General features: G+C 42.1%; 2 protein-coding genes across 2 annotated transcripts in view; both read right to left on the bottom strand.

Moving 5' to 3' along the window:
• Window positions 1–547: 547 nt before the first annotated feature.
• The window catches only part of LOC115225344 (phosphoribosyl pyrophosphate synthase-associated protein 2-like), a 28,814-nt gene continuing 14,594 nt past the window's right edge, over window positions 548–14,767 (bottom strand). The window contains exons 4-9 of the mRNA XM_029796294.2: window positions 10,745–10,917; window positions 9,337–9,452; window positions 5,190–5,394; window positions 4,508–4,578; window positions 2,048–2,194; window positions 548–1,075 (exon numbers count right to left, since the gene is read on the bottom strand). Coding sequence (XP_029652154.1) covers window positions 917–1,075; window positions 2,048–2,194; window positions 4,508–4,578; window positions 5,190–5,394; window positions 9,337–9,452; window positions 10,745–10,917 — 871 coding nt within the window. The 3' untranslated portion in view covers window positions 548–916. The remainder of the gene's footprint in view (window positions 1,076–2,047; window positions 2,195–4,507; window positions 4,579–5,189; window positions 5,395–9,336; window positions 9,453–10,744; window positions 10,918–14,767) is intronic.
• Window positions 11,643–14,767, bottom strand: part of LOC115225209 — a 35,790-nt gene continuing 32,665 nt past the window's right edge. The window contains exon 4 of the mRNA XM_036513956.1: window positions 11,643–11,668. Coding sequence (XP_036369849.1) covers window positions 11,655–11,668 — 14 coding nt within the window. The 3' untranslated portion in view covers window positions 11,643–11,654. The remainder of the gene's footprint in view (window positions 11,669–14,767) is intronic.

The following is a 14,767-nucleotide window of genomic DNA, read 5'->3' as shown; positions in this document are numbered from 1 at the left end:
TATACACACATTTCCTCATTATTCTACACACAGTCTGCCTGTGAATCTATCTTGCTTGCTCTCTCTCTCTCACTTATATATATATATAATATATATATATATGTATATATATGACATGCATCCACATCATTTTACATCATTTTTTTTTGCAATGCAAGCAAGGGTCAGACAGTTTGATAAGAACTGACAAACCAGAGGGTTCCGTCAGGTTTTACATCTGCTTTGGTATAATTTCTATATCCAGATGTCCAATCCTAACACCAATATAGAATATATATATGTGTGTGTGTTTGTATATATATATATATATATATATATATATATATATTATACACGTGTATGTGTGTATGTATATTATGTGTGTGTATGTGTATATATATTTGTGTGTGTATGTGTATATATATATATATATACATATGTATATGTGTGTATATATAAATACAAATATGTATGTATGTATATATATATATATGTGTGTGTATGTGTATATATATATACAAATGTATGTGTATGTGTGTGTATATATATATGTATGTGTATGTGTATGTATGTGTAATACACACACACACACATTTCTGGTTATGCTTCTACGCACACATACACAAACACACAAAAATATATGCTTGCCTACATTTATACACACACACACACACGTTTCTTCTGTTTCTACGTGCACCCATGCACAACGCCCGGAAAACCCCTTCCTTCGTTCTCCAGAATGAAACACACCCCCTTCAGACAAACAGACACAGAAAGGGAGGGAGACAGAGGTAGCAAGACAAACAGACAGACAGACATGCATGTCGAGGCCAAGGCTAAGACGACAAGGTCTTCGGAGACAAGAAACCCAGGGATATGTAGAGGGTGGGGTGAGAGGGGGAACAGGGAGAGAGAGAGAGACAGAGGGAAGAGGGATCTAATCATTGTATCCTATGTTTTTGAACAGATATGACATGGATTCGCCGTAGTGTATTCTGCGAATGGCCTCCACCAGCATCACGCTGACATCGACCGTCTTGATCTTGTGACACTGGAGCTTCTGGATGTCATGGGGTATCGTGTTGGTTACAACCACCTGCACGAAAAGAGAGAGACAGAAAGTGAAAGTGAAAATAGAATGAAATGACATGACATACAGCAATCCCTTGAATATCTATTTCTTTACTACCCACAAGGGGGCTAAACACAGAGGGGACAAACAAGGACAGACATAGGTATTAAGTCGATTACATTGACCCCAGTGCGTAACTGGTACTTAATTTATCGACCCTGAAAGGATGAAAGGCAAAGTCAACCTCGGCGGAATTTGAACTCAGAACATAGCAGTAGAAGAAATACCTATTTCTTTACTACCCACAAGGGGCTAAACACAGAGGGGACAAACAAGGACAGACAAACGGATTAAGTCGATTACATCGACCCCAGTGCGTAACTGGTACTTAATTTATCGACGTAAGGCGGTGAGCTGGCAGAAACGTTAGCACGCCGGGCGAAATGCTACGTTCTGAGTTCAAATTCCGCAGACGAACGTAACGGCAGACGAAATACGGCTACGCATTTCGCCCGGCGTGCTAACTTTCAGCAAGCTCGCCGCCTTGAATATCGTGGGTGTTACGTTCCAAAACCTCCCGCAATAGGTGGGCTTACGCATCATCATCACTGCTTAACATCCGTTTTCCCTTTGGCATGGGTTGGATGGTTTGACTGAGGTCTGGGAAGCCAGGCGGCTGCACCAGGCTCCAGTCAAATCTGGCAGTGTTTCTACAGCTGGATGCCCTTCCTAATGCCAACCATTCTGTGAGTATAGTGGGTGCTATTTACATGCCACCGGCACAGAATCAGTCAGGCGAGCCTGGCATTGATCACGTTTGGATAGTGCTTTTTACGTGCTAGTCAGAGGGTACTGGCATTGGCCACATTATTCGAAAAGAGAGAAAGGGAAAGGAAAAAGAGAATGAAACAGAGAGAAAGAGAGAGGAGAGATAAAAAAAAAAGGGAGAGGAAATAAAGAGGGTACTGCTATGATTGAGCCCTTAAGCATACAAACCTCATCGATGGGAGATTCTTCAATAAGTTTGGGAGCATCTGACGACAGGATGCCATGTGTGGCCATCACGTAGATTTTGTAAGCACCTCTGTTCTTCAAAGCCTCGGCTATTTTCACAAATGGTCTCACTTCATCCACCATATCGTCCTGCAAATAATACAACATGAAGATGTCAGAGAATTAAAAAAAAAAAAACCATTAACAAATAAATGTTTACGGAGATGTACTTGCATAGCAAGTGACTTGATCTGAGATCGTGTGCTGGAACGAAAATGTTTGTTTTGTTAGTCAACCATTTCGTTTTAATTCATGTTCCGAATACCGGCTTAATTAGGACAAAGTCATTTGAATAAATTCTTCATTATTGCCAAAAACTGAAACAAAGTCTGCGTATTTCTACAGAAATATGCTAAGAAAAGGGTTAAGGTGGTCTAAATTAAGACCTTCGATCAAAATTTCAAGTTAATTTATGTTAATTTATGTTTAATTTATGTTCCAAACACTAGATTAGTAATGACAAAATTATTTTACTAAATTCTTCGTTATTTTAAAAATTAATTGAAACAATGGCACCGTATTTCTACAGAAATCATCATCATCATCATTGTTTAACGTCCGCTTTCCATGCTAGCATGGGTTGGATGACTTGACTGAGGGCTGGCGAACCAGATGGCTGCACCAGGCTTCAATCTTGATCTGGCAGAGTTTCTACAGGTGGATGCCCTTCCTAACGCCAACCACTCCGAGAGTGTAGTGGGTGCTTTTACATGCCACCGGCACGGGGCCAGTCAGGTGGTACTGGTAATGGCCACGCTCAAACGGTGTTTTTTATGTGCCACCTGCACAGGAGTCAGTCAAGCAGCACTGGCAACGACCCCGCTCGAATGTTTTGTTCACATGCCACCGGCACAAGTGCCAATAAGGCGACGCTGGTAACGATAACGCTCAAATGATGCTTTTTACATGCCACCAGCACGGAAGCCAGAGGGATGCTCTGTTCTGAAATATTTTAGCGATTCTGTCTGATAGTTTACCTATGATGAGCAAGTCTGGTAGTTGAGAGAGCAATCTCTAGGAACAAATAAACTCATATATCGAGACATTATTGTATATATAAATTTTTCTTATTCTAAATGATCTGGAGATTGTTTTTACTTAACATAAATTATTCTTTACATTCTGGTGTTGTTTTATTGCCATTTATTTACAAATAAAGTGTAGTGGGTGCTTTTATGTGCCACCGGCACATGGGTCAGTCAGGTGGTACTGGCAACGGCCACGCTCGAAATGGTGTTTTTTATGTGCTCCATTTGAGCGTAGCTGTTGCCATAATAATAATAATAATAATGATATAATAATAATAATGATATTATCATCATCATTTAACGTCCGCTTTCCATGCTAGCATGGGTTGGACAATTTGACTGAGGACTGGCGAACCAGATGGCTGCACCAGACTCCAATTTTGATCTGGCAGAGTTTCTACAGCTGGATGCCCTTCCTAATGCCAACCACTCTGAGAGAGTCGTAGGTGCTTTTATGTGCCACTGGCACGAGGGCCAGTCTGGTATTACTGGCAACGGCCACGCTCGAAATGGTGTTTTTTATGTGCTCCATTTGAGCGTAGCTGTTGCCATAATAATAATAATAATAATGATATCATCATCATCATTTAACGTCCGCTTTCCATGCTAGCATGGGTTGGACAATTTGACTGAGGACTGGCGAACCAGATGGCTGCACCAGACTCCAATCTGATCTGGCAGTGTTTCTACAGCTGGATTCCCTTCCTAATGCCAACCACTCTGAGAGAGTCGTGGGTGCTTTTATGTGCCACTGGCACGAGGGCCAGTCTGGTATTACTGGCAACGGCCACGCTCGAAATGGTGTTTTTTACATGCCACCTGCACAGGAGTCAGTTCAGCAACACTGGCAACGACCTCGCTCGAATGTTTTTTCACGTGCCACCGGCACAAGTGTCAGTAAGGCAACACTTGTAATTATCACGCTCGAATGGTGCTTTTTACGTGCCACTGGTATGGAAGCCATCGCCCTTGCTTCAGTTTTTGGTCGATAAGGACCAGAAGTTCTTTGAGTGCAGAATCATGAAGTTGCCAGAAAGATGGCAAAAGGTCATCAAAGAAAATGGAAAATATATAATTGATTAAAGTCCATTCTTAGTATGAAAAACAAATGACCAAAAAACTGAAACACTAAAAACACTGAAATATGCTTTAAAAAAAAGGGTTAAAGTGATTTAAATTAAAACTTTCCTTCAAAATTTATGTTAATTTATGTTAATTTATGTTAATTTATGTTAATTTATGTGTAATTTATGTATAATTTATGTTTCAAACGCCAGATTAATAATGTCGAAATTAACTGAAATTTTGATTGGGAGGTTTTAATTGAAATTACTTTGGGATAAGTTAGAATCCAAAAAGGGTCGTTGCAACCTACCACAATAATGGCGATTCGGCCTCCTACGTCACCAACCACATTTAGAGGGGGTTTTTCTTTAGCTTGTAGCACTGCAGAAAAGACAAACAGACAGACATAGAATGCGTGTACGTATGTATACATATACATACAAATATGTAATTGTAAGATACGAAGATCTAAGTGTTGGTGTTGGTGATGATGATGATGGTGGTGATGATGATGATAATGACGATGATGATGATTGTAATGATAATGATGGTGGTAATGACGATGATGATAATGGTGATGACGATGATGATGACAGAGATGATGATGATGATGGTGATGATGATGATGATGGTGATGATGATGATGGTGATGATGATGATGGTGGTAATGACGATGATGATGATGGTGGTTGTAATGATGGTGATGATGATGAAGGTGGTGATGATGATGATGACAGAGATGTTGATGATGGTGATGATGATGATGACAGAGATGATGATGATGATGATGATGGTGATGATAATGGTGAAGATGATGATGGTGATGGTAATGATGATGATGATGATGGTGATGGTGGTAATGACGATGATGATAATGATGATGATGATGGTGATGATGATGGTAATGATGATGATAATGATGGTGATGATGATGGTGATGATGGTGATGATAATGATGACAATAGCAAGAACATCTACAGCGGAGGACATACTTGGCAGGTACTCCAGTTCGTAGATCAGCCGGCCGCGGTCCTGACCAGGTAAAGGGGGTGAGTTGCGGCCATCCTCGCTGTTAGCCTCTTTCTCCTCACCATGGATCACAGCAATGCCCAGGCCTAGACGCTCTGCATACGACGTGACACGCTTCACCGAATTTGCGTTGCGAGAGACGATGACGGCATTACGGTAGTCTGGGATCTGAAAATGACAGAGAAGAGACAGTTGAAGAATTTGGACAAGGAGTGGCTGTGTGGTAAGTAGCTTGCTTACCAACCACATGGTTCCGGGTTCAGTCCCACTGCGTGGCACCTTGGGCAAGTGTCTTCTACTATAACCTCGGGCCGACCAAAGCCTTGTGAGTGGATTTGGTAGACGGAAACTGAAAGAAGCCCATCGTATATATGTATATATGTGTGTATGTTTGTGTGTCTGTGTTTGTCCCCCCAACTTCACTTGACAACTTATGCTGGTGTGTTTACGTCCCCATAACTTAGCGGTTCGGCAAAAGCGACCGATAGAATAAGTACTCGGCTTACATAAGAATAAGTCCTGGGGTCGATTTGCTTGACTAGAGGCAGTGCTCCAGCATGACCACAGTCAAATGACTGAAACGAGTAAAAGAGTAAGTGACACAGGAGTGATTGTGTGGTGAGAAGCTTGCTTCCCAACCACATGGTTCCGGGTTCAGTTCCATTGCATGACACCTTGAGCAAATGTCTTCTACTAGAGATCTGGGAGACTCGTTAGCATGCTGGATGAAATGCTTAGCAGTATTTCGCCCGTCGCTACGTTCTGAGCTCAAATTCCGCCGAGGTCGATTTTGCCTTTCATCCTTTCGGGGTCGATTAAATAAGTACCAGTTACGCACCGGGGTCGATATAATCAGCTTAATCCGTTTGTCTGCCCTTGTTTGTCCCCTCTGTGTTTAGCCCCTTGTGGGTAGTAAAGAAATAATTATTTCGTCTGTCGTTACGTTCTGAGTTCAAATTCTGCCGAGGTCGACTTCGCCTTTCATCTGTGCAGGGTCGATAAAATAAGTACCAGCTGATTACTGGGGTTCTTGTAATTGACTTGCCACATCCCTCGAATTTGCCGGCCTTGTGCCAAACTTTGAAACCATTACTACTTCTACTACTACTACTACTACTACTATTCCTATTCTTCTTCTTCTTCTTATTATTATTATTAAGGTGGTGAGCCGGCAGACTCGTTAGCATGCGGAGTAAATACTTAGCAGTATTTCGCCCGTCGCTACGTTCTGAGCTCAAATTCCGCCGAGGTCGATTTTGCCTTTCATCCTTTCGGGGTCGATTAAATAAGTACCAGTTACGCACCGGGGTCGATATAATCAGCTTAATCCGTTTGTCTGCCCTTGTTTGTCCCCTCTGTGTTTAGCCCCTTGTGGGTAGTAAAGAAATAATTATTTCGTCTGTCGTTACGTTCTGAGTTCAAATTCTGCCGAGGTCGACTTCGCCTTTCATCTGTGCAGGGTCGATAAAATAAGTACCAGCTGATTACTGGGGTTCTTGTAATTGACTTGCCACATCCCTCGAATTTGCCGGCCTTGTGCCAAACTTTGAAACCATTACTACTTCTACTACTACTACTACTACTACTATTCCTATTCTTCTTCTTCTTCTTATTATTATTATTATTAAGGTGGTGAGCCGGCAGACTCGTTAGCATGCGGAGTAAATACTTAGCAGTATTTCGCCCGTCGCTACGTTCTGAGCTCAAATTCCGCCGAGGTCGATTTTGCCTTTCATCCTTTCGGGGTCGATTAAATAAGTACCAGTTACGCACCGGGGTCGATATAATCAGCTTAATCCGTTTGTCTGCCCTTGTTTGTCCCCTCTGTGTTTAGCCCCTTGTGGGTAGTAAAGAAATAATTATTTCGTCTGTCGTTACGTTCTGAGTTCAAATTCTGCCGAGGTCGACTTCGCCTTTCATCTGTGCAGGGTCGATAAAATAAGTACCAGCTGATTACTGGGGTTCTTGTAATTGACTTGCCACATCCCTCGAATTTGCCGGCCTTGTGCCAAACTTTGAAACCATTACTACTTCTACTACTACTACTACTATTCCTATTCTTCTTCTTCTTCTTATTATTATTATTAAGGTGGTGAGCCGGCAGACTCGTTAGCATGCCGGAGTAAATACTTGGCAGTATTTTGCACATTTTCATGTTCTGGGTTCAAATTCTGCCGAGGTTGACTTTGCCTGTCATCCATTTTTGGGAATGATAAATTAAGTACAGGGATCAATGTAATCAACTAGTCCCCTCCCACAAAATTTCACGCCTTGGGCCTAAAGTAGAAAGAATTGTCATTATTATCATTATTATTACTATTATTATTACTATTACTATAATCATTATTATTATTATTATTATTATTATTATAAATACTTAGCAGTATTTCTTCCAACTTGTTACGTTCAGAGTTCAAATTCTGCCGAGGTCACTTCGCCTTGCATCCTTTTCTTAGGATTGATAAACTGAGTACCAGTTACGCACTGGGGTCAATGTAATCGACTGGTCCCCCACCCCACCCCCAAAAAAATTTCAGGCCTTGTGCCTAAAGTAGAAAGGGTTATTGTAGGTAGTGATAAAAGGGTGCAGTTGGTCATGATGTTGGAGTCGACTGTGCTGAAATCTTTGAACCCCCACACACACACATACACCTCATCCTTTCTGGTTTTCTCCCCCACCCTTCCCTATTCTTCTCTCCTCTTCACCGTTCCCTCTCTCTCACTCCTCCTCGACTCTCTCATCGCTGACACATGACGAAAGAGAATCCGTCTTTCTGCCCACAACCTTCGTAAAGAAAAAAAACGTGCCTTTACTGTCTCCTTCTTAAGCTCGTCTTCCTAGCATTCATAATTTTTGCTATCGTCTCGACTTAACAGCCCTCACCATTTTTGTTCCCACTGTCCTGTTCTTGTTCCCACTTTCCCCCTCTGCAAAAAATCCCAAATTTTATTGAATTTGCTTTGCAGGAAGGACTGTTGCAACGAAGTCGCGTCTTGTCCTTACCTTTGAAACGCAGAGTAGATGAAACAAGGACAACTGAAGAAGGGGAATATTCTTTATGTTGCATGTCTCGTTTCTCTGTTTGTTTTTTTCGTTGTTCCAAAAAAAGTTTGTTTCTATGTTTTTGTTTTTATGTTTTCATTTCTCATTGTGTTCAACGTTTTTTTGATGTCCTGTACCCATATATGCATGTATATATACATACATACATATAGATGAAGGTATGTACATATATGTATGTATATATACATATATATGTAGGTATGTACATAAAGGGTAAAGACCCCCTTCGGTCATGAATGACCATGGGATTGCACCTAGAAAGTTACCCTCCTAGACACAAGTCCGGGCAAGGTTGTTTTTATGGAAGACCAGCAGTCGCCCATGCATACCAGCCTCCCCTCTCCACGCCACCAGTGTTATCCAAGGGAAAGACAAAGGTCGATACAGCTTGGCACCAGTGACGTCGCAACTCATTTCTACAGCTGAGTGAACTGGAGCAACGTGAAATAAAGTGCCTTGCTCAAGAACACAACACGCAGCCCGGTCCGGGATTCGAGCTCACAACCTCACGATCGTAAGCTCGACGCTCTAACCACTGAGCCATGCGATATGTATGTATATATGCATATATTTATATATTATTTATATTATTATTATTATAGTGGCTGTGTGGTAAGTAGCTTGCTTATCAACCACATGGTTCCGGGTTCAGTCATACTGCATGACACCTTGGGCAAGTGTCTTCTGCTATAGCCTCGGGCCGACCAAAGCCTTGTGAGTGGATTTGGTAGACGGAAACTGAAAGAAGCCCGTCATATATATGTATATATATGTGTGTGTGTGTGTGTGTTTGTTTGAGTGTCTGTGTTTGTACCCCCAACATCACTTGACAACCGATGCTGGTGTGTTTACATCCCGTAGCTTAGTAGTTCGGCAAAAGAGACCGTTAGAATAAGTACTGGGTATCCAAAGAATAACTCCTGGGGTCGATTTGCTCGACTAAAGGCGGTGCTCCAGCAGAAAAAAAAATATATATATATATGCACACAAACAAACAGCAAAAGACCCCCCCCCCCCAGCTTATGTCAGGGGTGGTAGTCACTTACCGATTCTATGATGTATTGAATGAGGAACGGTGATGCCCTTAAATTGTCTACAGGAACATTGAAGAACCCTTGGATTTCCTTCTGGTGTAGATCCATTGTGATGATGTGCGTAAAACCTAGGACAGAGACACAGAGAAAGATTTTTGAAAGGATGGCATGTACGTGCATAAAATAGGGAACAGCATACCAAAAAAGGGGTCAATGAAGAAAACGCTAACATGCAGTGAAATATTGTAATTCATAAAAATACAACTGAATAAAAATGTTATGAATAAGTGCAAGAGTGGTTGTGTGGTAAGAAGCTTGCTTTGCTTCCAACCACATGGTTCTGGGTTCAGTCCCACTGCGTGGCACCTTGGGCAAGTGTTTTCTACTATAGCCGCGGGCTGACCAAATGCCTTGTGAGTGGATTCAGTAGATAGAAACTGGAAGAAGCCCATAGTATGTGTGTGTGTATAGGCGCTGGCGTGGCTGTGTGGTAAGATGCTTGCTTCCCAACCACATGGTTTGGGGTTCAGTCCCACTGTATGGCACCTAGGGCAAATTTCTTCTATTATAGCTTTGGGCCCACCAAAGCCTTGTGAGTGGATTTGGTAGTCAGAAACTGGAAGAAGCCTGTTGTATGTGTGTGTGTGTGTGTAGGTACAGGCATGGCTATGTGTGTTAAGAAGCTTGCTTGCCAACCACATGGTTCAGGGTTCAGTCCCACTGGGTGGCACCTTGGGCAAGTGTCTTCCACTATAGCCTTGGGCCAACCAAAGCTTTGTGAGTGGATTTGGTTGAAGAAAACTGAAAGAAGCCACTCATGTGTGTGTTATGGCTATCTGTGTGTGCCTGTGTTGGTCCTCCTCACCATCGCTTGACAACCGATGTTGGTGTGTTTACATCCCCTTAACTTAGCAGTGCACCAAAAGAGACCAATAGAATAAATACCAGGCTAAAGGGAAGAAAAATAAGTACTGGGGTCGAATCGGCCAACTGAAATTTTTCAAGGTGCTGCCCCAGCATGGTCAAAGTCTCAATGACTGTAACAGGAGAAAGACAAAAAGACAACAACTACTATAGCCACTAATACTAGCTACTATACATTAGATAATGTAGTCCTAGATACACTATGCCTGAATAAAAGATGGGAGGGTCACAGCTGGAACGTCTTTGATCATGGGTCTGTCTGGATCAGGACTGACCTGGGGTTAAACAACAACAGCTATAACCACTAATACTAACTACTATACTATACATTAGATAATGTAGTCCTAGATACACTATGCCTGAATGAAAGATGGGATGGTCACAGCTGGAACGTCTTTGATCATAGGTCTGTCTGGATCAGGACTGACCTGGGGCTAAAGAACAACATCACCAACACACTAGATTACAGCATAATACAAGAGGATCAAATCCTTACCTGATCTTGATAACATGGTAGCCAAAAGCTTGCAAGCGATAGATCCTCGCTTCCTCATCTTGCTTTGTTGTGAGTAGGGTAGGTAGGGTAACACCCCGACGATGTTCCGAGCACAGCTCGTCTTGCAGGCGTAAGAGATAATCATCAGCTCCCATATGTCGTTGTTGACTTCCCTGTAAATGGACGGGATGGAGAGAAGATGTGTGTAGATTGAGGGTTAGATACCATTAATTTGTTAGACAGAGAGATAGATAGATAGATAGATAGATAGATAGATAGATAGAGACAGACAGACAGATAGACAGACAGCTAGCTAGCTAGATAAATTGATAGATAGATAGATATGTTTATTAGCCACACAGGGCTGCACACAGATAGAACAAATTACAAGGTAGAGCTTTTCTTTTGAAGGTTTAAAAAAAAAAAAAAAAAAAAAGGAAGGGGGAGTTTCGATCAAAAGGGATCGTAAAAGGAGAGAGAGAGGACAAAAAAGAGGGGGAGTGGAAAAAAAATTGATCAATAGGGATCGTTATCACAGAAATGTCAATATGAAGTGTAAAGGGGAGGACAGGTGAGGTTTACCCGTTGGAAAGAAAAGCCTACGGAAAAGACCACGGTAACCTCGGTCAATGGAGTCACAGTGTTATATTTCTGTTTTTTTTTTTTTTTTTTGCAAATAAGCAACTCTCTGTTTTCAATTTCTGGGTTCATAGGATCATGTTCAAGGTGGCTTCGTCATTCATACGTGCCATTCTTGCTACATTCACCCATCTTTTTTTAAAACACTTCGCTAGACAAAACTTGCCTCTCTACTCTCACTTTCCTTTTCAAGTGGTACTTGAAGAAGTTGATGAGAGATTGACCAGAGAGGAAAGTGTTTGTCTCAATCCTTTCAGACGCGTCCACCAGATTACATTCTTTCACCATAGCCACAAGGATGATGAAAATAGCTCTTCCTTCCCGTTTGAAGGAGGGAGGCGTGACAATATTAACGATAGACTCAGCTGATAAACCGACTCGTCCCACACGTGACAGCAGTTGTTCGACACAAGCCCACAGGTTGGAAATTGTTGGACACTGCACGAGTGCGTGCAGAACGGTTTCGTCACTCTGACCGCATCTCGGGCAGGTCGGCCCCGTGTTTCTCGAGCCGTGTCTGTAGAGCTTATCCCGAACGGGTAGTAGCGCTTCTCGGTAGCACTGCCAGGCCAGGGATCTCTGGAAGTTGTCCATGGGCCCTGGCCCGAAAGTCGTCCTGAACAGGCGGGTCAGGTACTCCTCGTCGACGTCCAGGTTCACCCCGAGCTCGTCGTCGTACCTCCCCTCCACTAAACCCCTATAGAATGCTTTGGTTGTGTTGAAGTCACTCAAGGTCGACCCAGGACGGTAGAGTTGCTTGAGAGCAACGCGACACTCACGGTGCCTGGATAGATAGATAGATAGATGGATAAATAGATAGAAAGATAGGTAGATAGATAGGTAGACAGATAGACAGACAGACAGATAGAAAGATAGATAGATAGACAGACAGATAGATAGATAGATAGACAGATAGACAGACAGATAGACAGACAGATAGATAGATAGATAGACAGATAGATAGGTAGATAGACAGATAGATAGGTAGATAGACAGATAGATAGATAGATAGATAGATAGATAGATAGATAGACAACTAGCTAGCTAGATAAATTGATAGATAGATAGATAGATAGATGGATAGATAGATAGATGGATAAATAGATAGAAAGATAGGTAGATAGATAGGTAGACAGATAGATAGACAGACAGATAGAAAGATAGATAGATAGACAGACAGATAGATAGATAGATAGACAGATAGATAGGTAGATAGACAGATAGATAGATAGATAGATAGACAGATAGATAAACAGATAGATAGATAGATAGATAAGTAGATAGATAGATAAGTAGATAGATAGATAGATATATATATATAGGTAGATAGATAGATAGACAGATAGGTAGATAGATAGATAAACAGATAGATAGATATGTTTCTTTAATAGTCACACAGGGTTGAACACAAAGGGGACAAATTACAAAGTAGAGCTTTTCTTTTAGGGGAGGAAAAAAAAGGCGTGGGTAGGTCTTTGGTCAAAAGGGATCGTAAAAAAGAGAAAGGAAAAAAAAACGATCAGTAGGGATCGTGTATCACAGAAATGTCAGGATGTAAAGCGTAAAGGGGGAAACAGATATGGTTTATCCGTGGAAAGAAAAGCCTAGATAGATAGACTGATAGACAGACAAATGAGTGAGACCTTTGGAGATATGATGTGCTTGAGAAGAAAACCCATCAAGCCAAGTGAAATCATAGTTGTGAGAGATATGGGTGTCATACAAATGGCACCCGTGCCAGCGCATGCAAAAGCACTCATTACACTCTCAGAGTGGTTGGCATTAGGAAGGGCATCCAGCTGTAGAAACACTGCCAGATCAGACTGGAGTCTGGTGCAGTCGCTCAGCTTACTAGCCCTGGTCAAATAGACAGACAGACAGAGAGACAGTTAGACAGACAGAGGTAGATAGAGAGATAGCGGGGTCATTCCGAAAAGCTCTATCTGCGACGATTTCATCTCAATCGAAGGAGAGGGGCTTTCTCGGTCCAGGTTGCAGATCTGTGGAATAAGCTGCCGGACGAGATAGTGAAGATGCCGATGACCGCTCGGTTCAAAGTCTCTCTTGACCAGAAATGGCCTGAACTCTTTACATGAACACCACCCTGTACATAACTCCATGTCCCCCTACATGGCCTTGCTTTTTGCTTTTTGAGCCAAAAAATTAACTTAAACTTAACTTAACTAACCTGTACAGCTAAGCGCTTTATAAATGCAAGACTGATGGTAAATGACCATAACAAATGACCTTCTAAATAAATATAGGCATAGGGGTGGCTGTGTGGTAAGACGCTCGACCTTAATTCTCTATAGAGGGGCTTTCTCCGTCCGGGTTGCGGATCCGTGGAATAAGCTGCCGGACAAGATAGTGAAGATGCCGACGACCGCTCGGTTCAAAGTCTCTCTTGACCAGAAATGGCCTGAACTCTTTGCATGAACACCCTCCCTGTACATAACTCCATGTCCCTCTACATGGCCTTGCTTTTTACTTTTTGAGCCAAAAAATTAACTTAACTTAACTAACCTGTACAGCTAAGCGCTTTATAAATGCAAGACTGATGGTAAATGACCATAACAAATGACCTTCTAAATATAAATATAGGCATAGGGGTGGCTGTGTGGTAAGACGCTCGACCTTAATTCTCTATAGAGGGGCTTTCTCCGTCCGGGTTGCGGATCCGTGGAATAAGCTGCCGGACAAGATAGTGAAGATGCCGACGACCGCTCGGTTCAAAGTCTCTCTTGACCTCAAGTGGCCTGAACTCTTTACGTGAACACCACCCTGTACATAACTCCATGTCCCCCTACATGGCCTTGCTTTTTGCTTTTTGAGCCAAAAAATTAACTTAACTAAATTAACTAACTGACAGACAGATAGATAGACAGACTGACAGTCAAATGACTGAGCACTTCCGTGATATGATGTGCTTGAGAAGAAAACCCATCAAGCCAAGTGAAATCATAGTTGTGAGAGATATGGGTGTCATACAAATGGCACCTGTGCCAGTGGCACATAAAATCACCCATTACACTCTCAGAGTGGTTGGCCACACAGGGTTGAACACAGAGGGGACAAATTACAAAGTAGAGCTTTTCTTTTAGGGGAGGAAAAAAAAGGCGTGGGTAGGTCTTTGGTCAAAAGGGATCGTAAAAAAGAGAAAGGAAAAAAAAAACGATCAGTAGGGATCGTGTATCACAGAAATGTCAGGATGTAAAGCGTAAAGGGGGAAACAGATATGGTTTATCCGTGGAAAGAAAAGCCTAGATAGATAGACTGATAGACAGACAAATGAGTGAGACCTTTGGAGATATGATGTGCTTGAGAAGAAAACCCATCAAGCCAAGGGAAATCATAGTTGTGAGAGATATGGGTGTCATACAAATG

This window comes from Octopus sinensis, linkage group LG27 (genome assembly GCF_006345805.1).
Source record: "Octopus sinensis linkage group LG27, ASM634580v1, whole genome shotgun sequence".
In the NCBI taxonomy this organism is placed as follows: domain Eukaryota; kingdom Metazoa; phylum Mollusca; class Cephalopoda; order Octopoda; family Octopodidae; genus Octopus; species Octopus sinensis.
Note: the sequence above shows the minus strand (reverse complement) of the source record. Positions and strands in the feature narration are given on the sequence as shown.